The 23,833-nt window shown below is 29.1% G+C and overlaps 1 protein-coding gene across 1 annotated transcript; it reads right to left on the bottom strand.

Annotated features, from left to right (window-relative positions):
- Positions 1-3,237: 3,237 nt before the first annotated feature.
- LOC111612751 (U6 snRNA phosphodiesterase-like) lies at positions 3,238-23,505 on the bottom strand. The gene is made up of 7 exons (XM_023353997.1): positions 23,320-23,505; positions 20,879-21,024; positions 20,603-20,783; positions 20,181-20,234; positions 19,994-20,099; positions 10,681-10,761; positions 3,238-3,821 (listed from the first exon to the last, which is right to left on the bottom strand). Exons 1-7 carry the CDS (start codon positions 23,451-23,453, stop codon positions 3,705-3,707), a joined length of 819 nt encoding a protein of 272 aa, XP_023209765.1. The 5' UTR covers positions 23,454-23,505; the 3' UTR covers positions 3,238-3,704.
- Between the last annotated feature and the right edge of the window lie 328 nt (positions 23,506-23,833).

A 23,833-nucleotide genomic window follows, 5' to 3' on the forward strand; every position in this document is an offset into this window, starting at 1 on the left:
TGGCCATCCAGAATGTGGTGCATCTTCAATATTGAAATTGCCAGAATGAAATTTTGTAAATCAGGGGCCATATTCTGGTCACCGTCTCTCGTCTCTCACAAGCCTGTCGCTGATTGGCTAATCCAAATGATTAACCAACCAGCGACCAGCTTGTGAGAGACAAGAGACAGTGACCAGAATACGACCCCAGTTTTGGCACTGTCTTCCTCTCAACACATCTTCTCCATACATGTACTGTACCACAATTTTTTTTCTCGCTTGAACAGCATTTCGATTTTTTGGTAATAAAAAAAGCAAAATATGCTGAAAATGATGCTTTCGATTTTCCATATTTGATGGGACACTGAAAAAAAAAATTGTACAGAATCAAACAAAATTTTTTACAAATAAGCCGTTAAACGTCAAGTGTCAAAATATATAATATAATGAAAATGTGGTTTAAAATGAAATTGGCTGGTAAAAATACATCTAATTCCTCTAGTAATAAAAAAATGAAATTACTTTCCAAACAACCCAATACATTACACCTTCATCTACTTGTGTGTCTTCAATTATTTGTGTTTATCTATAATTTGAAAGTGCTAAATTAAGAGTTCCTGTTGAATATGGATTACTTTAAATTATATCATCATACTACAGTATAATGTAATCAATTTATTGATTTACAAATGAATAAAAGACAATGCAAAAGTGATAGTAAGTGCATGTAGCAAATGTGCAGTTGTATATAGTTGTCCAAATAAAACATAAATTGGGCCAACATTGTCTATTAAATAGATGATAGAACCACTATATATATATATATATATACATACATATATACACACCTTTTTGATGTCTTCTGTTGTTCATTTGGTGTGTTTAACAGTGAATCATCCAGTAAAATGTAGTGTATCTCCAAGCAGGCACATGTCATGATGTGAGAGATGAATTTCATTGGGATGTTATACCACATGCAGACATGTTAGGGGAAGCCTGGTTTGAATGCATTATTGTCTTTAGATGGTAGAGTTTCAAGGTAGATTTGAGACCATGGCAGATCTTGAAAGAGTTGAAAATCCCATCTTTCCATCACAGTAGACATGATTGGTGATGAACAATTACAGAATGTATTTGTGAATGAGCTATCCCTTGGCAGAATTCTATTGGCACGATACTCCAAACACTTGGGATATGCAAATATATGTTTGCAATGGATATGGCTCCAGGCATATAAAAGAACAAATATCACAGCAGATAAGTTTCTTGAAATAGCTTAAAAGCTGCCAACACCAAGGTCTATGGAGCTGTTGAGAAATTGTATCATAAGCAACTGGCTTTTTTACTATGCAGAGAGCATACGTAATTTAGAGTATTGAGATACCTGTCTAAATGGAGATGCTTTTTTTTAGACTGAATGAAATTCAGTCTAAAAAAAAGCATCTCCATTTAGTAATCTCCATTTCCATTTAGCATCTCCAATTAATTATTTAGTAATCTTCATTTCCATTTAGCATCTCCAATTAATTATATGTACTGTACATTCATCTACAAATACATCATGGTATTGTGAGAACCTGGGGTCAAAGGAGTGTCCCCTAATGACTGCTTAATTGGTGACAGATCGGCGAGATCCACTCATGTGGTCGTTGGATGGCAAAAAAGTAGGTAGGAGGGTCTTGCGTTTTGTCAAGTGGGGAGATCACGAATAAGTCGGTAGGTGTCTCTGCTACCAATGAATAGACAGGTACAGGTTAACGACTACAACATATATTTTATATAAAACAAAAGGATTAAATACATTAGCTGAGTACATAGTGTTTGTATACCTAGATTTGTCTATCTGCGCTTCTAACTTTATCGTGCATGTGGTGAGACTTTCACTCGAGAGAGAGAGAGTTTACAAATTTACCTCTGGTTGGTAATCTGTTCGTTTATCTTGGAAAATGTTCATGGAGAAATGGTATGACGGGCAATGTCTTTCATATAGTTCACGTCTTCAGTCCTTGTATGGCTTGTCCTGGCTATGGTCCGCCTAGGATATGGAGACTGTCAGAACTCGGCACAGTGGTGGCATATATTTCCTAGATGTCATCCAACTCCCTTTTATCGACTTTGCTTGGGGAAACGAGTCAGGTGATCGACTGTTTATCTGCAGGTATGCGGTTAAAGATGTGTCATTGATGATGTAAAATTGTTGTCATATGGGCTGACCTGTCCATATATGGTTAACTTTCTGCAACCTGCAGTCATCTGCTTCCTTGACACGTTGACCTTCTCCGTTCATTACCAAGTCCCGGTCAATGTGGCACTTGATTGTTATTTTTTTCAGCCCATTGTTGCTACTAATTGTTGATATTTGATACTTTCTCTTGGGTTGTTTTCTTTGTTTTAAGACTAAAAATTAGGCTTACCTGATCGAGTTTTTGAGGATTTCTTAAATCCTCGATCTCACAGTATATTAAAGCACCATTAGTGTTAGTGTATGTTTTATTTGGACAATGCATATAGTATTTTAACTAATAAAGCATCAATTAACATCTATTTTTAAATTTAATTTAAAATATAAAATGTCATTTAAAAAATTTACTTTTTCATTTGAAAGATTTAAATGCATCCTATTAAAAATTTTATCCTCTGATTGTATATATTACAAATTCTATATCAATAAAATATTTTTAATTTTTGAACAGAAAAAGAAGACTTGTGGCTTTTTGGTGAAAATTTCACAATGGCCGACATTCTACTCACTATAATTTTACATCGTCTCGATTATCTCGGTCTATGGGAGAAATATTTCTCAAACGGAAAAAATCCCCATTTAATAAAATATTACAATCGTGTAAAACAGAGGGAAGCTTACAAAAAAGTGTTTTGTAGTACACCAGCTCTGCTACAGTTGCTCTGTAATGAATCTACAAAAAAAGGTTTATTGGCAGCTACTGGAGTGGCAATTGCAATTGGAGTTGCTGCCACCGGAGTAATTATTTATCAAAAATTAAAGCGTATTTAATCAGATTCTCTAAATTTAAAGGGACCAAAACATCTATTCCAATAACTGAGTCTATAAAATATCTTATGCAATACTAAATGCTTAAAATTATCCAAGAATATAATTATCAATGATTTTAGAGTGGCGGTCCCAGTATAATTTTAATTATCTATAATGTTTTGGAATAATTTTTTTTAATTTATGAAAATTTTATTGTATTTTCAGATTTTAAAAAATTCATTAGGAATTTTCAAAAATGTTAAAAAGATTAAATAAATCTTGGTTTGACATCAATGAAAAATTATGCAAAATTCAAATTTCTGTAATGGTATTTTTTATATATATATATAAATTACAGTTTAAAAGTTGTTTTATTAAATGTGTTAAAGTTTATAAGGTTTTTATGATTATTGGATGAATGTTTTATGAATTGAGAATGAATAAATATCAATGCCAAAAATGTTAATTTTCTTAAATATTTTACATGTAAAATGTTTTAATGTAATTTAGTTAAAATTTCCAAGATGAATGTCAAGAAATAATAAGTACATTTATTCATGTTGTAAATTTATGTTACAAATATATTTGTATTGACTGTTTTGTAATTTTATAATACACCCACTTGTTTCTTGAGTATTGCAATAAAAGCACGATATCAAACCAAAAAAATTTTTTTTTGCTAATTTTTATTTTAAAATATTTTTCACTATGTACAATTCTATAAAAAATTTTTTCAGGATTTCTGCTTCAATGGAATTACAAATTGCTTATTTCCACTTTTACAATATACCTTTGATACACTTACGGTCTGCCAATCTGAATAATCTTTAATGAAAGAATGAAACACCATCTACAAAAACAGAAATGACTTTAAACATATTTGATCTTAATGAAAATAAGAAATATCACTACAAAACTCTACTGTCGGCAATAATTTGTTTCTACTTTATGTAAGTACCATTCATTGCAGAGATATTCTTGATATATTTTATCTCACATAATTTTTTTTATATTTAAGTTTCTAGTACTGACTATTGAGATGTGTTTGTGAAAACTAAATTATCAAGATCACTTGTAATTAACATAAATGTGATCTGTTAAATTTCAGCTTGTATAAAAGGAAAATAATTTCTACATAATCAAGCAATGTTTATTGAATTAATTTTTTTTCATTTTCTTAAATAAAAAATAAAGTGAATAAGAATGACAAATCTATATTCCTATTAGGTGAGGCAAAAAATAATGGTGCCTAGGATTTTCTCTCTAACAAGTTGATTAATTTTTACAAATTAATTTTACAATCTTTCTAGTTTAATAATTGAAAAAGTAATAAAAACATTTTACTATATTTAATCTGTCAATACAGTGGTACCTCAGGATACGACATGAAATTCGAACATATTTTTGCTCCACGATACGAACAAAAACTCACCATATGATGTTACATTAGTTCACTGCGCCATTTTTTATTCACTTCTGTTCATTAGTCTCAGTCCGTGTGTTTGCTTCGTTGTGGAAGGATCTCGCTCAATAAAGGCAATCTCAAGGTATCAGAAAGTGACTGATTTTATTGAAAAGAAACATCCCGAAAAGGTTCACACTGGCCGTATTGCTGCTCGGAGTAATGGCATTTGCCTAAGTAATTTTAGAAACATTTTAAAAAGTAGGCAAAGTCAAACCTCTTTGGATAGATATTTTAACAAGCGACCTCTTTCCAGTGAAAGTGCTGGCGAAAGTGAAGGAAAGAAAGCAAAAAGCAGTGAATAAAAATTTAAAATATATACATGTAAAACAACACTAATTTTTTAAAATCTTTTCTAAGTTATTTTTAAGTTATTGTTACATTATGTTATGTAAGTTAAGTTTTAGTATCATTTCCCTTCTCCCTCTCTTCCCCCACCAATTTACACCTCCACCGTCCTCTATCCTCAAAGATAAAGTGCAAATAAAACATTTTTTTTAATCAATTATTATTCTATTATGGTTATTTATACATTTACAACTACAAAATGCATTTTTAGTGTTTTCCTTACTACAGTTATTATTTTTTAATGTACTACTTAGCTTTAATTTGAGAGTGTTTTTTGTGTTGGAATGAATTATTTGGTTTTACATGTAATCGTATGGGGAAAAATGATTCACCTTACGACCTCAGTTTCAGAACGGATTAATTTCGTATCCTGAGGTACCACTGTACAAAACAAAGAATTGCAATTAGATGATATCAGCTATTGAAAAAAATGAATAACTATACAGTATATATACAGCATTTAGGAAAAGTGTTTTCTATAATTTTAATTCAGAAAAAAATTTGTATTAAATTTTTCATTAAAAATAGTTCTACTGGTAACATTTTAGGAGTCTTCTGATATTTGATCTTTGATGATTTTAGAATATATGTGTGATATCGAATTTACTTTTCATCAAAGTACAATTTAGAATTACAATAATTTTCATTTGAAGTAATTCTATTTTCTTTCTAAAATATGCATGAGGATTAAAAAATACAAGTGGCAATATTTTTAAAGCATGATCTATTAATAAAATTGTATAAATAATAAATTATTAAATACAGGTAACTCCTATATAATACAGCACTTCTATAGCACGGATTCACTCTAACATGGTCCGAGAATTGGGTAAAACCCTCGTACAACATGAAATGTACAGTAATAAAAACTATTAAAAGTGAACTTTATCTAATTTGAAATTAGGGAAATCCCCATACAACAGTTCAATAAACATGATAAAGCTTTTAAGTGTGAAAGATACCTAATTTGACATTTTTCATTCAAGTGCGTACATACTATCAGATTTTCCTGCATAATTTTCGTGAACTTAAGCTTGTTTCAGTGTTGCCAGATCGACGTTTCTGCTTTTGCCAGATGTTTTTCCCTTATTCTTCATAAGTGCTTAGCATCATATATGGTGCTAAGCACTTATGAAGAATAAGGGAAAAACATCTTTATAAATTTCTTTAATTTCATAAGATCTTTTAACTAAAAGCAAGCAATCTAAAATAACATATTTTTTGCAAAAGGTAGAACATGGATCTGAAGATATGCAGAAAAATGCTCAGAGGATAAGGATATCTTACCAAAAATAAAATGCCCTTGGTTAACAGTGCTTGTGATGACAAAGAAAACATATATTAATATGTATCACTTATTAAGAAAATTTTAATAAATAATCAAAAAATCTTACTGGAACTAAAACAAAATAATATAAATAAATAACGCCTTTTTAACGGTCCAGCAAAAACATTTAATCCTCTATTAATCGGTCTAAAATGCTCTTAGAGGATTAAATGTTTTTGATGGACTGTTAAAAAGGCGTTTATTTCATTTTATTAAAGTTATATAAAAGATATTTATCTTAATTATGAAAATATAATAGCATGTTTTTTAATTTTTGGAACCTAACCCCCCTTTTTCGTACTAGTTCTTTGTTCCATATGGCACGGATTCACATAACATGGCAATTTTTTGGAACATAACTCCCATGTTATATGGGGGTTACCTGCACAACATTGTAATTAAATTTTGTTTTTCAATAAATAATATGATTCATAATTAAATTACAGCAAAAATATTCCTAGAAACAAAAAAAAATGATGTAACAAATGTTGAAATGTCACTTATGTGCAGATGATTTACTAACCATTTTCACATTGAATGAATCAAAATCAAAAGACTATTTTTTATTCTTGGAAGTCTGGTATAATTAGTCTCTTCTTTACACTTGTTATTACTTACTAGTGCCTGTGTATACCCATAATTTCCAGTATGTTAATTTTATCTGAATAAGTTAACATATTTCTAATTCAATTCAGTTTTTAAGAATACACATTTAAATGAACTTTTATCAACTTCTGTTCAAGGTTAAGACTGTTATGCAACAAAACTTAATGTATAACCTGGAAAATTACAATAAAAGAAGAACGTTTTAATATGTTAGACTGGCACCTTTGCCAATTCAGTCATTCAGGGAATCCAAGTTCAAATTAGAGTTCAAATCTGGATCAACAACCTGAGGAATTTTTCTTGCATGGCCTGTCCTTGTACAGTATATCAGATTCCTTTCTCACCACCCAGCTATTCCCATTACAGGCTGGAGAAAAAGATTTTCCAGTGCCCAGCTCACAAAAAGCAGAATGAAAAACAATTTTTTTTCATTGTAACAAAATTTGACAGCTTATAAACTTTAGTAGCTATTAAGAATGTCTAATTTTCTGTTACTTCAATTTATTAATAAAGGATTTATCAGACCGTAGTTCTTTAATTTGAAAATTGACCAAGATTTTTTATTAAACCAATATGTACATTTTGGGTTCATCAATAATCTGACCCTTCATCAGTTGCTTTTTTCTGTTAAATTTAAAATATTAAATAACAATCATACTTTTTAAATATTTAATCTGTTTTTATAAGAGATGTAGACAATTGTGTAGTTTTTTTTTTATTAATTTTTTTTACAGGTCAAACCAGAAAAAATACTTAGTTAATACTAATAGTTAATAATATAGATCAAAACATATTTGAATCTCAGATAGAAGACAAGAATCTGATAATATAAATGTTTTTGTTGAACAGTTATTCAAACAGTATATTGAATAAATGGTTACAAAAAATAATGAGCAAAAAAGAAAACAAAATTATAGAAAAATACAATATAATAGACCTATTTACAGTAAATTTCAAATTTTTTTTTTTATAAATTATAATATATATTTAATACCATAGCAGATGCAATTAATCAAAAGACAGTAAAAATAAAGAAAATATTCTGAATCAAGATAATATATACAAATTAGAATGTTTCTCCAATATATATTCTTGGGGACACGTAAAAAGAGGATGTTACAACAAGATTAAAAGAACATATAGCCTACAATCCATTAAATATAATAATGTGAATTATATACTATAGCTAAGCATTGTAACTCCCAAAGATGCAAGATTAATATAAACAAAAAACATCTTTCTTTAATAATTTTAGAATAAAAGTAAAAGTAAAAATATCATGTTGACAGTAAAAATGAAGGAATGAAATTACATCAAAATATGTCATCTAGTGTTTCAATTTATATGTTATAGTCACCAATTTTAATACTAAATAAAATTTTGAAAATAAAGTATACATAGCAAGGCAAAAAAATTTTTTTAATAATTTAATTTTAAAACAAACTATAAGGTGATTGTTACTTATAATTTTAAATAATTGTTTAAAAATTGAATGTATATTGAAAGAACATTATGTTTTAACAGAAGGAAAGTAACTGATGAACCCAAAATGTACATATTAGTTTAATAAAAAATCTTTGTCAACTTTCAAATTAAAGAACTGTGGTCTGACAAGTTCTTTGAAGTAATAAAAAAATAGTAGCTATTAAGAATATTAATAATAATGGAGAACAAAGAGCAGGTAATAATAATAATTTAGACAATTTAGTTATTGAAAATAAAAAAGTTTCTAGGATTAATTGCTCATTTATCGTAAGAACATATTTGATAATAATGCAATTTATTTTTTTAGCTGATCAACAATATAATTTAATGGTGCATAAATAACTAATAAATTATAGTTTTATCATCAAGTTATCTCTCTAATACCAGATTATTACTAATGATAAAAACAGCCAACTAACATGAGATATTCTGTAATTTAAGAACTGCAATAAATGATATTAATTATATATTTATGTATCATTGTATTTTGTAAAATTTAAATTAAACCCATATTATTATTTAGTTAAAAATATTTTTACTTATAGAATTTTATGTGTGTTTTTAAATGCTTTCAAGTCCAACTCTCCTTCAGGAAAATAAGGAAAAGCATTCTGAAACAAATTTCATTGCTATGGAGAGAAACATTCAGGTACAAAAAAACTAGAAATAGTTGTTATGATAACATTTTTGTATATTTCCAAAATTTGTGTACTTGTAATGTTAAGATACTGATCAACTATAGTTAAGAACTAGGCGTATTAGCTAGTCATAACAAGACTTGTGTAAGAAGATGGTCACAGTCCCTGCAAAGATGATTTTATATTTTACTTTACTCCTTTTAAAAATCCATAACATCTCAGCTATATAGAAATTTTATTGGAAGTTTAATTACTCTGGTAATACAGAATTTTCTTGTTTCTTACAAGAATATTGTAACATATTCAAAAATAGCTGAGATGGTGTTTTATTTTGCTATGTATTTTCTATCATTTCTAAGAGCATTAAAAATCATTGGATTTCATTTCTAAATTAATGTCTCAATGCTTCTAGCAAGGTGATATAATTGATTGGCAAGTAGAAAGTAAGAAAAATGAGCCACAAATGTCCTCTGAAGAATATGTCTAGATAGAGCAGATGGACCTGATTGTATTGTGTATCATTAACTGAAAGACAGATACTATAGGTATTGATAAATATTCTTTAGACAAACTCTTGAAGAATATTTCTTTACTGATTGAAGTAACAACAAAAACAAATTTTAAAATTTAGTGATGTATTTATTGTAGGAATGGAAAAGAACTAAATAGAAAACCAAAATATGTTTTCTTCCCTATAAACAGATTGTACTCTGTCCTCATTTGTTATTTTTGTCTTGTTATTTAAAGATTTGGCTAAATAATAATTAATTTATCAACAAAAACTTCACTCTGTTGAAGATTTCCCAAATGGGCAGGGATCCAAAGGTATTTGGAGTCTTCCCAAAAGAAAAACACATACACATCTCTTATCACAACCTAACAATAATAAATAGCAAGTGTAAAAGAATAAAAGACTTGTTCTGTTTTTTAAGCTTGTTAGTATTACTGAGTTATTATTTCTAATTTATTAATTGTACTTGATAAAACTACATAAAATGTAACAATGTTAAGAGTTATTTGAGAGAGAGATAAGTTTAATGTAAATTCAAATTTTATTAAAATTTCTTATGATTTTAATCTATTTCTCACATTGTTGAATCAAAAATTAAATATCTAATTTTTTCTAATTTGACAGAAAATAAATTAAAAGTTTGTATACACAGATTATAGTTGTAACCCATCAGCTTTTGACTGTTATGAACAGCTACTAAAAGAATTGCATTTGTAACTTTTCTTGATCAAGATTTATGAAATATGCATAATGCAATATAATTCTAATCCTTGTACCCAGTCCAAGTTATTCATTATTTTATTAATTTAAACATTAAAATGAAGTTTTGTTAACAAATATTCTACATTTTAGTATTTGATATGTTCTGCTAACCCAAAGAACTATGATGAGTAACAACATTCTTCTTAAAAGAAGAGGTATGTTTGTTTCTAAATATTTCATATACAATTTAAACTTTTTGATTCTTAAATTTCCAAACACATTAGGAACCAAAAATTTACAAATGTCTATATGGCTCATTACACAGCATTTTTCATATTTTTTTTAATTCATTGAAATTTTTCTAAATTTGATTGGAAATGATATTTTCAATATAAGTTTTTTGACCTTTTTTTATTAATATAAAAAATGGTAAATATAATCTTGTCATTTTGAATCAACATGCAGAAAGTTCACATATGATCCTTTTTTAAAATTTCATATTAATTTATTTGGAATACTCTTCCTTAATTTTCTTATGATTGGTAAATTAAATATCAGATTAGCTAAAGACAATTTTACGTATGAATACTTTCTAAATAGTTAAAATAAAAACTAAATTATAAAAATTACCTCTAAATCCACTAGAACTTCTAATAATTTCTGTTCCATGTTTCCTAAACACCAAGCAATACTGACATGAAAGGAAGGATTCTATAAAAAGAAATTAATATTTATTATATTATAAATATGTTAACAGTTAATCTTTATTAAATTTGTTTGACATTTAGTCAAATTAAATTAAATATAGTAGGCCTTACTTTAATTGACAAAAAATTTCTATCCTATAGAAAAAATTTAAATCCTTTTCTATTCATGAATAGAGAGAGTTTGCTGAAAGATTGGATCAATGAGTCAATCATTATAATATTCATTGAGTAATTTATACATTTTAACACATCTTGTGCATTTTAAGTTGTTTATTAATATATATTTTTAAACATATTCAATTTAATGGAATTTTGACAATAGCAGGCACTCCTTTCCTCAATTGTCCATTAAATCAAGGGCCTATGTATTATAAAAATCTTAGGAAAAAGTTCCTTGTTTTAGAAGTTGATAGAAGTTTGTTTCTCTAATGAAATAAGAAAATTTGTTTTTCTCATTAGTTACAGAACTATTTAAATAATTTCTTATTAAAAAATATAATTTCTAAAAATAAAAGATTATCTTTAGATAAGATAAATGAGTAAAATAAACACTCTTTCTTAAACCGATTTCGAGTAATTTGTATTAGCAGACAAATAATTAACAAAGATACTGTACTTCAGCCAACATTATTTCTTTTATTACTTTCAAATTTCTCAAAAAACTCTCCAAATGCATTTTGCCGTTACAGCCTCATCGGTGGATCATCCAACAGCAAGCAACTCTTTCCTTTTTATACAAATAAATCTTTATTAAATTCTACTAGACAGCATTTTTATTATTTTAATCTTAATATTTTAACATTAAAAGACAAATATTTACATTGTAATTTTAATACACGATATGCAACAGAGTTTACATCAATATTTGGGACTCTCTGACATCAATCATAGTAACAATAATGATTGTTACTATGATTGATGAAAAGGCAGATTGTGCCTCTACTGAAGAGAGACTGGCTAGAACTCTGATCCAGAAATGCATTTAAATAAAATATCTGGGAATAAAACCATCTTTTGAGTAATTCTTGAACTTGAGTTAACATCGGATTTGAAGGAATTTCAGTTTATTTGTCCAAAAACCCCTTTTAAGTAGTTATAAAAGTGAACGATTATATCTGGCAAATATTGCTAGTTTTAGCTTCATACTAAAGGTAAAACTTGCAATCTTGAAAATTATTTGTATTCAAATTTTACAAATAGTGCAAATAACTATATATAAATTGTAGCTTGTTTTAAACATCTCTGATAATCCAAGTTGATTAACAAACAAAAATACTGCATTATGTTTAACTAAATATTTATTTATAAATAGTAATCAGAACTTTGAGCATATATAATTCTGGAAATGAAAGTTGACATAATACATATTGAGTTTTAGTCATCAATATTTTTTATATAAGTTTAATTTAATCGAAAATAGTGTAAAATTCCATTTCAGTTTCTGTGAAAACTCTGGTTTCAATTAGACTTTACTTATCTGTGAAAAATGTAATGATACCAGATCCTATACCTGAGAAAAAATATCAAGAACTAAAGTACTGATATGGATATCAATATCCAGCAGTATCATGACATCTCTAATTGCTACTATAACTGTAAACTTCATGCCATACTACTCTACTGGTTGTGAATCATCAGTTCCTGCAAATAAGCATATCCATGCAATTGTGGTTTATAATTTTTAGTTTATTTAAATAAAACTGAAAATAACAGGGGGCACTGTAGTCAGCCAAGCATTCTGGTGAAGTTTGCTAGTGACTTTCTGGAAAGTTAAAAATTATGGAAAATATTGCTTTTTCTTTGGTTATATCATTATTTCTGTTGATTCTCAGTGGTATAGAGAAAACCCTGGTTTTCTATCCTATACTCCTAATTCACGAGTTCAGTTTCCTAACATTAAGAATCATTAATGTCATTCTCCTAGTGAACTTCCGTTGAAAATTGTAAGATTGGACGATTTTTTTCCTGCTAAGTCAGAATCAAATAAGTCTATTCCTAATGAAATACTTTCATATTTAGATGAAATTTTTGATACAGTTCTTAATGCTTTAAGTGAGATGTCTGCTAGAATCAATTGGCTTGTTAATCTACATAATAAAAGTGATGAAAGGTTAATTATGATTGAAACTAAATTGGAGGAAATTTTTAAGTTCAAGCAGGAATCCCAAAGTAAGGATAGTTTACTTTTGCATAATGTTATTTCACTGGCAAATGAATTACAGAGGAAAAATAGTAATTCAGGTCTGATGGAGAGATGCTTACAGTAATAATGGGGAACCTAGGACTATTTTAACAGCATGGATAACAAAGCTTTATAAGTCAAATAATATTCTGGTTAAGCTATCATCATTGTCAGATAAAAATATAATTTTTAGTAGAACAAACAATCTAAAAAATCATGAAAAATTTGCAAAAATTAAGATCTTTGATGACCTGTGTTGGATTTCTAGACTAAGATGCAAGAAATTATTACCTTTCTATCATCAATATAAGTCAGAAAAGAGGAAAGTTTGTCTAATAGACGTTTTGAGAGTCGATTCTGAAAAGTTTACTATGAGTTAGAAATGAGGTTATGAATCTTAATTTTTTGTTTCCAACTTTTAACATCGGACCTCAAAGTTCCACTTAAAATTTAATCAAAACTTTCACAAGCTAAAGGTAAAAATTGTGGCATGGAACTACCAAGGAACTTTTTTAATTTAATTTAAATAATAGAAAATTTGTTGATTATTTTCTGCAGTTTTCAATTTTGGGCCTGATGGAGACATGGTTTACTTTTTCAGTTAAAACAAAAATAAATAAGGTATTTGAAACAATGAGGTATTTGAAAAGCTGGCAACAAATGCTTAAGGTTGAGGAAGACCATCAGGAAATCATCTTTGTATTAGTGAGAATTTAGGAGATGCGATTTTGCTGAAGACAATGCAATATTTTATTGTTACAAGACTGATTTTTGATCAAAAGTAGTTCAGCAATTCTCGAAATCAATTTATTATTTTATAATATCTGCATATACCTGTTTTTAATAACATATTGGCTGATGTGGAAGATTTAATTTCTAGTTATTCTGTTGATCATGATGATCTATTATTAGACAATTCAAATGACAGAATTGGCACGAAAATGGACATTTTTCACAAGATTATTATTTTGAATACACGATTATCAAAAGATTTGGTTTACAATAAGCAGGGTGACCAGTTTATTGAATTGGTTAAAGACTAATTTATATATAATAAATGGTCGTTGCACTCATGACTCCCCAGCTAATTTTACATACATATCCAAATTGGGAGCATCAGTGATAGACTTATCAGTATTGAGTGAGGATCTAATTGAGCATCTTGAGGATTTTTGTTTCTGAGCACTACATGTTGGATTATCTTTTGGTAGTACAGTAGAACCTCGATGATCTGGACTAATTGCGGATGAAGGTAGTCCGGATAAGGAAAAATTCGGATAATCGAAACAAATACTTTAATTTGTCTTTTACTGATAATACAACACGTTTTCTTTTCAATGACATATCGATAATATTAAAAATAAATACTGTATTTAAATCATGATCAAATTTTCAAGAAACAAATGTTTGTATTGAATTTGGACTACTACTGACCAGTGCTAACAGACTACCTATTGTTTAAAAGGCCCTCTGGTGGCACAAGAAAATGGATTTTATAAAATAAAAAGCAGTTGAAACTGCATTTTTATGAATAAAAATTTGACAAACTATTTATCGTTTTATGATGAGTAAAATTTTTTTGCCGCATTGTGGTTTTAAGTAATGCATAAACCTTCGAGGCGCGAGGCCATTCGGACCGCGAGGCATAGGCGGTGGCCCACGTCGTCCATGCCTTATGCCGCCCTTGGTCATAGAAATGATGTAACTTGAATATAAATTATTTATAAATATGTATGCCAAGTTGTATTTTTATTACGACATAAAATATATTTAAGAGTTTACGACCACTGGGTGAGACATTGTTGGAACAAAAAAAGTTATGCATTCCATCACGTACATAAACAGTGTCGTGATTCACCAAGTGCAAATCAACAAATTCATAAAATTTTTGTTTATTTTGAACAATCCGGATAATCGAAAATCCGGATAATCAAGGTTCTACTGTACTAGAATAGCATCACTCTTCCTTGATAGCACAAGGAAAAGTAATACTAATCAAAGAGAACAACAGGAAATGTTGACTTGGAAAGAAGAAGTAAACTTGTTTACTCAAGCAGTTAACAACTTGTATACAACTGTAAAGCCTATTGACAATATAAAATTAACTTCTTCATTAATTATTACTTTAATTTGGAAATCTGCTAGGCAATATGGATTAGTGACAAAATTTGGAATAACAGGTAGAGTTGAGTTTGCATGGTTTGATAGAGACTGTAAAATTGCAAAAAAAAGAAAAAGAGCATTGCAATGAGTTTCACATATTTCACTCGAATGAGAATTTGGTTAAATATATTAATTATAAAATTAGTTTTCATTCACTATATAGAACCAAGAAGAATAAATATTGGACTAATATAAATAAACAATTGCAAACTGCAAGATTGTCAAAAAACTTTTGGAAAATTATAAATAATGTGTATGTCAAGCAGACTGCAGAGAGTCAGATTTCTACTGATGAAGTGATAAGTTTTTTTTTAAATTGAATTTTAATAACAGCAGTCTCGGTGTCTTGCCAACTATGAATTATGATAATTCTTTTTCTGTTTTGGATGATCCTTTCTCATTTGACAAACTAAAAATGGCAATTCAAAGATTGAAAAGGGGTTCATCTGGTACAGTGGAGTGAGAAACGAATTTATTCAATCATTGCCAAGAATGATCTGCTTAGAAATTCTTAGTTTGTTTAGTAAAATCAAAGAGGCAGTAGCTTTTCCAGAGATATGAAAGAAAGCTTTATTAAAATGATTTACAAGAGGGGTGAAAGATCTAATTACATGTAATTATCATCCAATAGCATTGTAAAACACATTTAGAAAACTGTTTACTAGTTTATTATCAAATCAATTAATAAAATGTTTACATGAGCATAATGCTATCTCAATGTTTCAAGGTGCCTTTGTTCAGGGTAGGAGGAATATTTACAATACCTTCATTCTTAATGGGTTAATTCAATATGTGTTATCAAGAAAAAGAAGGAAAATTTATTGACTTAAAAAAGACATTTGGTAATGTTACCTCAATGCATTGTGGAGAAAACTTTATAATGGGGGACTCTCCAGATCCTTCATTATTTTGCTTAGGAATTTGTTTTCTGTTACTAGTTATCAGAAAAAAGAAACGGTTAATTCTACTTGCATAACATCTACTAGAGGTTTACCCCAGGGAGAAACACTAAGCCCTTTGTTGTTTAATCTATATATATATAACCCATTCAACAGGTGTCCGTCTGTCCCGTAACCGTTTGGTAACGGACACTAGAGGTGCCCCTATCGTGTGTCATATTTCAAACATTCAAATTAACAATTTTAATTCTTATTTAAATTAACAATATAAATTTTTATTATTCATTTGGCCAATAAATTATTTGGTCAATATAAGAATATAAATAATTCAGTATATTTGTAATAGGAAATTATTTCAGGGGCTTATATCTCTCAAAGGGTCGCGAGTAGTGGTATGGTTCCTTTGACTTTATTGTTAGTACAGGAGTCTATGGTTTGGGGGGGTCGCCACCTCTTCATTCGGAGGGTAAATCTTACCATTCGGATTTTAACAGAGCTGTAGAGCATATTGATAGGAACAAAAAAGTCAAAGGAACCGTGCCTCATGGAAATTTGTAAAGAACATCCACTAGGGGACGTCCCAGGCTACTAGTTTGTTTATAAATGATCTTCCAGAGATATTTCATTGTTCTGATCTTTCTGGTTTCTAACTAAATGTCATGGACAAGTTGCATTGTCTTCTATAGCAGACTCAAAGTCATCTTAACAGAAGAAACTGATCTTATTATCTGATTACACAATGAGAAATAATCTTTCTATTAATTTTCAGAAAACAAAAAGGTGTTTCATAATAGAGGAAGCCTTCATAAAACTGATAGCATTTTTATTAAGAATATATTATGAATATAGAAAGATATACTAACAGAAGATATGTAAAATGAAGAACTCTATTAAAGCAATGTTTAAACTTTTTAATGCCATATTAAAGTTTAAACTGACATACTTAATTCCAGTTTGGGGTTTGGATTTTATTGAGAAAATTGAGAAAGTGAAATTAAGATATTTAAAAAGATTATTTAAGTTCAAACGTTCAGTGTCTGGTTCTGTTGTAAGATTGAAATTAGGGAGACCCCTGCTTAAAATTAATATCTTAAAAAATATTTTGTTGTTTTGGTCTAAGATTATTGATCTTCATCATCACAATCTTCATTATTGTGTTTATAATTCTGTATTGAAAAAAGGAAATTTAATATAGAAATTGAAATTGGGCTTTTTCAATTAAAAATATCTTTGATACTTTAGGCCATTCCTTTGTTTTTTCAAAGGAATGGCTTAAAGTATCATTCACAATTACAATTGAGAACTTATTTGTGTGATTTAATACAAACTAAATTATCAATTATGGAATCAAGATATAATTTATTCTTCAGTTCAACAACATAATATTTATGAAAGAAGTACAGATTGGCAGTCTGCCAATTACTTAAATTATAACATTGGATTTCCTATGAAGAGTTTGTTAATGCAATTACATCTTAATAAATGCCAAATTATGCTGGGTGCTCAGTCAGTATATAGATATTTCTCATGGGTATTCTTGCTCATATTGTACTACCAATCAGGATTATATATTAGCACACATTTTTGTGTCAGGCCCAGCCTTACATTTGTTAAAGAGAGAGATTCTCTCTCTCTCTGATGGGTTTTTAAAGATTATTTATATGATAGAAATATGTCAAAGACAATATTATATAAATTGTTTACCTTTTTTGTTAAATATTTATATTATTTGTATTAATTGTATTGTTTAAGTACAATTAAGAGACCATTATGTGGCTGTTTATTTTATAAATGTTGTTTAATTTTTCTCTCTTGTATGGAGTACTTGTACACACTTGCCCCTGATGCTTTGCCTGCAAGGTTCTCCATACAATCTTCTAAGGCATGCTTCTTTTCGGAAATATTGTTTATATCAACACATTAACATTAAATTAAACAGCTGTTGATATCACTTTCATAACTTTTGTATAATGCAGAATGATTTTCTGGATTGCATTGTTTTTGACAATAAGTTGTAAATTAACTACTACAGTCAACAACAAAAGTAAATTTCAACTCCACAGAGATGTGGAGATGATGTCCAACAGCAGCAAATTTGATATAATGAACAACCCAGACCTCAATTGAATATCAATGTTAACTTTGAATAGAATTATTTGAAGCAATATTTCTTTCTAGTTTGTTAAAAACTTAGATTTAAAGAAATATATTAGGATAAATATATGAAAAAACTTAATTTTTCTTCCAGTAAATACATGTATATTGTATTCCTTTGAACATACACACCTATTACTATACATGTGACTTTTTCTAAAGTGAAAAATATCAATTCTATTAGTTCAGTTATGTTGAAAGGAGGTTGTAATTAAGCCTGTCAACCTCAATGTAAGTGACCATAAGTAGTAGTGTTTGGGCAGCTTTGATCACAAAATTAATTGTTAAAATTAAAATTACAAATAATTTTAAAATTTAAATTAAGTAAATTTTTCAGATCACAAATAAATTATTAATATTTACTTTTCATAATACTTGAATTAATTATATAAGAAATGTGATTGGACAGTTTTTGAGATAAATTAAATTTTAAGATATGTTAGAATTTATTTTAACGCCAGGATCAGTCGTGGAAGTATATGGTTTTATTATTACCTATGACAGCGACAGAAATTATTCTGTTTGTCCTCGTTTGTACAAGTCTTTGGATAGCTGTATTGCTGCAGTAAATAATTTTTCTTTTGCTATTCCTGATAATTTTCCTATTGTTTTGCGTTTAAAAATGTCATAGGTAATAATAAAACCATATACAGTAGAACCTCGATTATCCGGACTAATTGGGGATGAAGTTAGTCCGGATAAGGAAAAATCCGGATAATCGAAATAAATACTTTAATTTGTCTTTTAATGATAATACAACACGTTTTCTTTTCGATGACATATCGGTAATATTAAAAGCGAATACTGTATTTAAATCGTGATCAAATTTTCAAGAAACAAACGTTCGTATTGAATTTGGACTACTACTGACCAACTCTAACAGACTACCTATTGATTAAGGCCCTCTGGTGGCGCAAGAAGACGGATTTTATAAAATAAAAAGCAGTTGAAACTGCATTTTTATGAATAAAAATTTGACAAACTATTTATTGTTTTATGACGAGTAAAATTTTTTCGTCGCGTTCACGGCTTTTAAGTAATGCATAAACCTTCAAGGCGCGAGGCCCTTCGGACCGTGAGGCATAGGCGGTGGCCCACATTGTCCATGCCTTACACCGCCCTTGGTCATAGAAATGATGTAATTTGAATATAAATTATTTATAAATACGTATGTCAAGTTATATTTTTATTACTACGTAAAATATATTTAAGAGTTTACAACCACTGTGCTGGGTGAGACGTTGTTGAAACAAAAAATGCTATGCATTCCATCACCTACATAAACAGTGTCGTAATTCGCCAAGTGCAAATCAGCAAAATCGTAAAATTTTTGTTTATTTTGAACAATCCGGATAATCGAAAATCCGGATAATGGAGGTTCTACTGTACTTCCACGACTGATCCTGGCGTTAAAATAAATTCTAACATATCTTAAAATTTAATTTATCTCAAAAACTGTCCAATCACATTTCTTATATAATTAATTCAAGTATTATGAAAAGTAAATATTAATAATTTATTTGTGATCTGAAAAATTTACTTAATTTAAATTTAAAATTTATTTGTAATTTTAATTTTAAAAATTAATTTTGTGATCAAAGCTGACCAAACCACTACTACTACCATCATGAACTTGAAAAAATTAGTAGAGATTGAATCAATGCATCTGTTGATTACTTCTTGTGTGCTGTTGTTTTATCCATGAAATGTAATATTAATAGCTAATATGTATTTAATTTTGTAATAATATGATTTTTGTTTGCTATAATCTTTTCCATAGGTAATATTCATTTCAATTATTTAAATTGGAAGATTCATTTTAAACAAAATATGCTTACCTTATAAAATGGAAGAAGCTTATAATCTTCAAGACACTTATCAACTTTCTGAACAATCTTGACCATATTATCAATTCCAGTGTGAACTTTGAATCCAAGAAATGTCCTACACATTGATTACATTTAAAAAAAATCATTTTACTTGATTATTTAAACTTATTTAGAGGAAATTAGTGCAAATTATTACCTTGTATTTTCTTCATTGGTATACACTTCAACAGATTTCAGTACCAATTTGAAGCTGTAACAAATTATCTAAATCAAAGTACATTCAAAACGTTATTTTTCTTACATTATTATTTAAAATATTTTTAAGATCCTTTGTTCATTTCTCTATCAGATTATAAAAATTTTACTTCATAATTTGATAAAATTGAATAAAAGCAAGATCCAGTGGGAGAATCTCTATACTCACAAAACATGCTTTTATCCCATTTTGATCACACGAAACCTAACTAATATAAAAATGTAGTGGAAACATCAATTGAATCAATTATAAGTAAATAATATGTTAAGTTAAACATGATAAATTTAGAATTACTTTAAATAATAAATCTAATTCTTTGATAATAATTTCAAGTGATTTTTAAAATAAAGTTGATTCAATACCAGTATGTATTTATCAAACTGATTTTCAATGATTCAATTAAAGGCTGAATCCAATGATGTCTGAGCTTCACTGTTCTTGATAAACTGATATGTAAATCTGATATTGCTTCCATTTTTATTCCATACTTTTCTGTAACTTTAAGCATTTCTTGTATTAGACTGTTATGTAATGGATATTTATCTAAAGTAAAAATATATATGTAAATATTTCTAATATAAAATATAATTTAGTAAAAAATTTTTAACATTGGAAAAATTATATCCAATCATTCTTACATTTAATAAAGAAGTATGTTGCCCAAACACCACGCTCATGAGGAAAAGATCTTATTCTTCCACAATGTTTTGTTTTTTCATCATCCATATTATCTTCAGAAATATCTTCAAACATTTTAATCACAGAAGAAGGAATAGGCAATGGACTAATTAAATACACAAAAATAAGTTTTAGTATAAATCCAGTTAAATAGTTAATAGAATTATGTTTAAAATTGGCATACATAAAATACAATTCATAAAAAAATTCAAATAAAATTTTTAAAATGATTTTAAATGTTTAACATCAAATAAATATTACTATCTCTACCCTATATAAATGTTACTACAAAAAGAAAGTATTAAACTACTTGATTGTGTAATGCAGTGTTTCTCAACGGGAGCGATATCGCCCCATGTGGGCGTTTTTCCATGTTGAGGGGGCGATTAGTAACAATTTATATTTTGGGGGCAAAAAACAATTTTCTGGGCGATATAGTAAAACATTATATTAAGAATAATTAGATATTTTATTTGTTATATCGTACAATAATTACACAAATAACATTATACTAGTCATTAGTATATTCAATGCAGTACGAATTTGGCGTTAGTCTTGGCCCTCGGCATCGGTATTTTGTAGTGAAGGGGGCGATACTATGTTGAAGAGGGCGATGATTCATTAGAGATTGAGAAACGCTGGTGTAATGTATCAAAAATATTTGTTGTATTTCAAAAATTCTTTAATTCTACATTCACCAATAACTTTTCACCAAAGATAAGTATATCCCGAGATTTTAAGAACAGGAATTACTAATCCTGTCTTAATAGCAGAACAGATTGTCAGCCACATTTGTTGAGATAATCACATAAAACAGTATAATGTAAAATTATTAATCCAAGATTTAAAATAGTGGTTAATTCTGTGATTTGTCTAACCCTGTTGTGAAATAGGTCTAAAAGAGTTTCCAGAAAATAACTTGAGATTACTTGAGATTCCTATCTTATGACCTGAAAACAAGACTGTCTGACAGTAATTAAAAACTCTTGTAAAATAAAATCAGCTTGAATTCAAAACCGCATTTTGCAATTTAACTGATAAACAGATAATGGAAAATTTTCATTGTTAATTTTGATTATTATTTTAATTTTCAATTAGATTAATTTTTTATTACAATTAAAATAAAGTTTTCTTGAAAAATAATTTATTCAACTACACTAATGCTAATCCAGCCATTAATTTCACAGAGAAGGTGCCAGATTAGTGAGATTACCAGACTAGGCCTGAAGTCAGTGAATGATATCATCTTCAGTACTAATTATTTGCAGACAGGAGAACAAATAATACAGTACACAGAAACAGTTTGGTTTATTTCATTATGGCAACATGACACATGGGCAATTTACAGAGGGGAGACGCCTTTCCCGGGAGGACTTTTATGGGGAACCAGCTTCTATTTAGATGCTACAAATGTGAATAAAACCCAGAAAACTCCACGCCACCGGCCTGTCGCAAAGTATAAACCCATGACCGATTACCAGCATTTGGTTTTATCCACTTGGCCACTGGTGGGCTTACACAGAAACAAAACAGAAAAACAAGTTATGCAACACAATTAACATTTTCACGGAAATGGAAACAAGCAGACAATTATATGGGGAGTATCCCAGATAATCAAGAAGCCAGATTATTAAGAGCTGGATTAGCAAGAGTGTACAGTGTGTAAATCTGTACATAGCGTTTTTTAAAAATTTATTTAAAGCATTGGTGTTGGCAAAATGTTGCCCAATTAGCCACAATAATCGGGCTTTTCTTTAGTAGTCTTTTTTGATAAGTGTCGTTATATGGATGGCTTGCCGGGCTGCCTGTTAAACACACAATAGGCTTAGTGGAGAGAGTGGCACGACTCCCCGGAAGTAGCAGTCAAAAGGTGGCAATCATGTAGAAATACCCTGGGGGGATGTTTGGAAATAAAAAAAGCAGTCATGTGACCCATAGAGTAATTTTCGAGTGGGCTATGTCCCATGAAAGATCACTTGTAGTGGTATGGTTCCTTTGTCTTTTTTGTTCTTATGAGTATGCTCTACAGTTGTCAAGGTCCCGAAGGTATCATTCGGAGCTTGAATTGAGCCCAAGCGATAGTGAGTACCAAAGCACATGACAAAGCAAGTGATACCAAGCCTTGACGATGCGGAGCATGGAGATACTGATACACGTTAAAAACTGACCTTTAAAGGCGAATATCTCGTAAAGGGTCTCATAAATGTATGGTTCGTTTGACTTTTTTGTTCGTAAAAGGGAGGTCTACAATTCTCATTCAGAGCTTGAATCTTACCTTTACATCATTATTTGAGAAGATGCATTTTTAAATGCGGTTTAGATTTTAAATATTAAAATATTAATGATGAAATGAAATAACATGACATATTTATTTTATAAACAGAAACTTTATACAGCTTACCTTTGAGAGATTTCCTCTTCCGATTTTCTTTTTTCTTTCTTATCGAATACGGCTTCCGAAGCTTCTTCGTCTGAAGAATTGTAATCATAATCGACTAATGAACATTTATTTTTATTCTTCGCTGTAGCAATCATCTTCGTAACAGACCATTCATCCTGACGAAAACAAACTCCAGCGCCCTCTCATTTCTTCTCTGTTCGCCCTCTGTGACGTGTTTCCTTATGGTTCGGTTGCATTCTTTCCATTTTAAAATAAACCAGAAATAAAGTATAATTATTATTTTAATGAGATTATTCAAAAAATGAAGTAAAAGATACTTTATTTTAAATTTATTATTTAATAATTTTTTTTAACTCTTTCCGCCCTGTAGGCACTAAAAGGGCCTATTTTAACAGGCCCATTATGGGGTCGGCCAGGCCCACAATAAGGCGGCCGGGTGGTGAGGGACGGTGCCCTATCCGGAAAAACCACCACCCGAAAAATCCCAAGGATTCGATCCCGGGTCCCGCAGAGC

Source organism: Centruroides sculpturatus, unplaced genomic scaffold (genome assembly GCF_000671375.1).
Source record: "Centruroides sculpturatus isolate CEXI.00-Female unplaced genomic scaffold, Cexi_2.0 scaffold1686, whole genome shotgun sequence".
NCBI classification, from domain to species: Eukaryota; Metazoa; Arthropoda; class Arachnida; order Scorpiones; family Buthidae; genus Centruroides; species Centruroides sculpturatus.

What these genes read in the sequence shown, in the direction of transcription:
- LOC111612751 (XM_023353997.1), bottom strand. Translation starts at nt 23,453, where the DNA reads ATGATTGCTACAGCGAAGAATAAAAATAAATGTTCATTAGTCGATTAT. An exon ending in GAAGAGGAAATCTCTCAAAG is followed by an intron (nt 21,025 to 23,319) that starts GTAAGCTGTATA and finishes GTATTTAATTAG; the next exon opens with TCCATTGCCTATTCCTTCTT. An exon ending in ACCAATGAAGAAAATACAAG is followed by an intron (nt 20,100 to 20,180) that starts GTAATAATTTGC and finishes ATCAATGTGTAG; the next exon opens with GACATTTCTTGGATTCAAAG.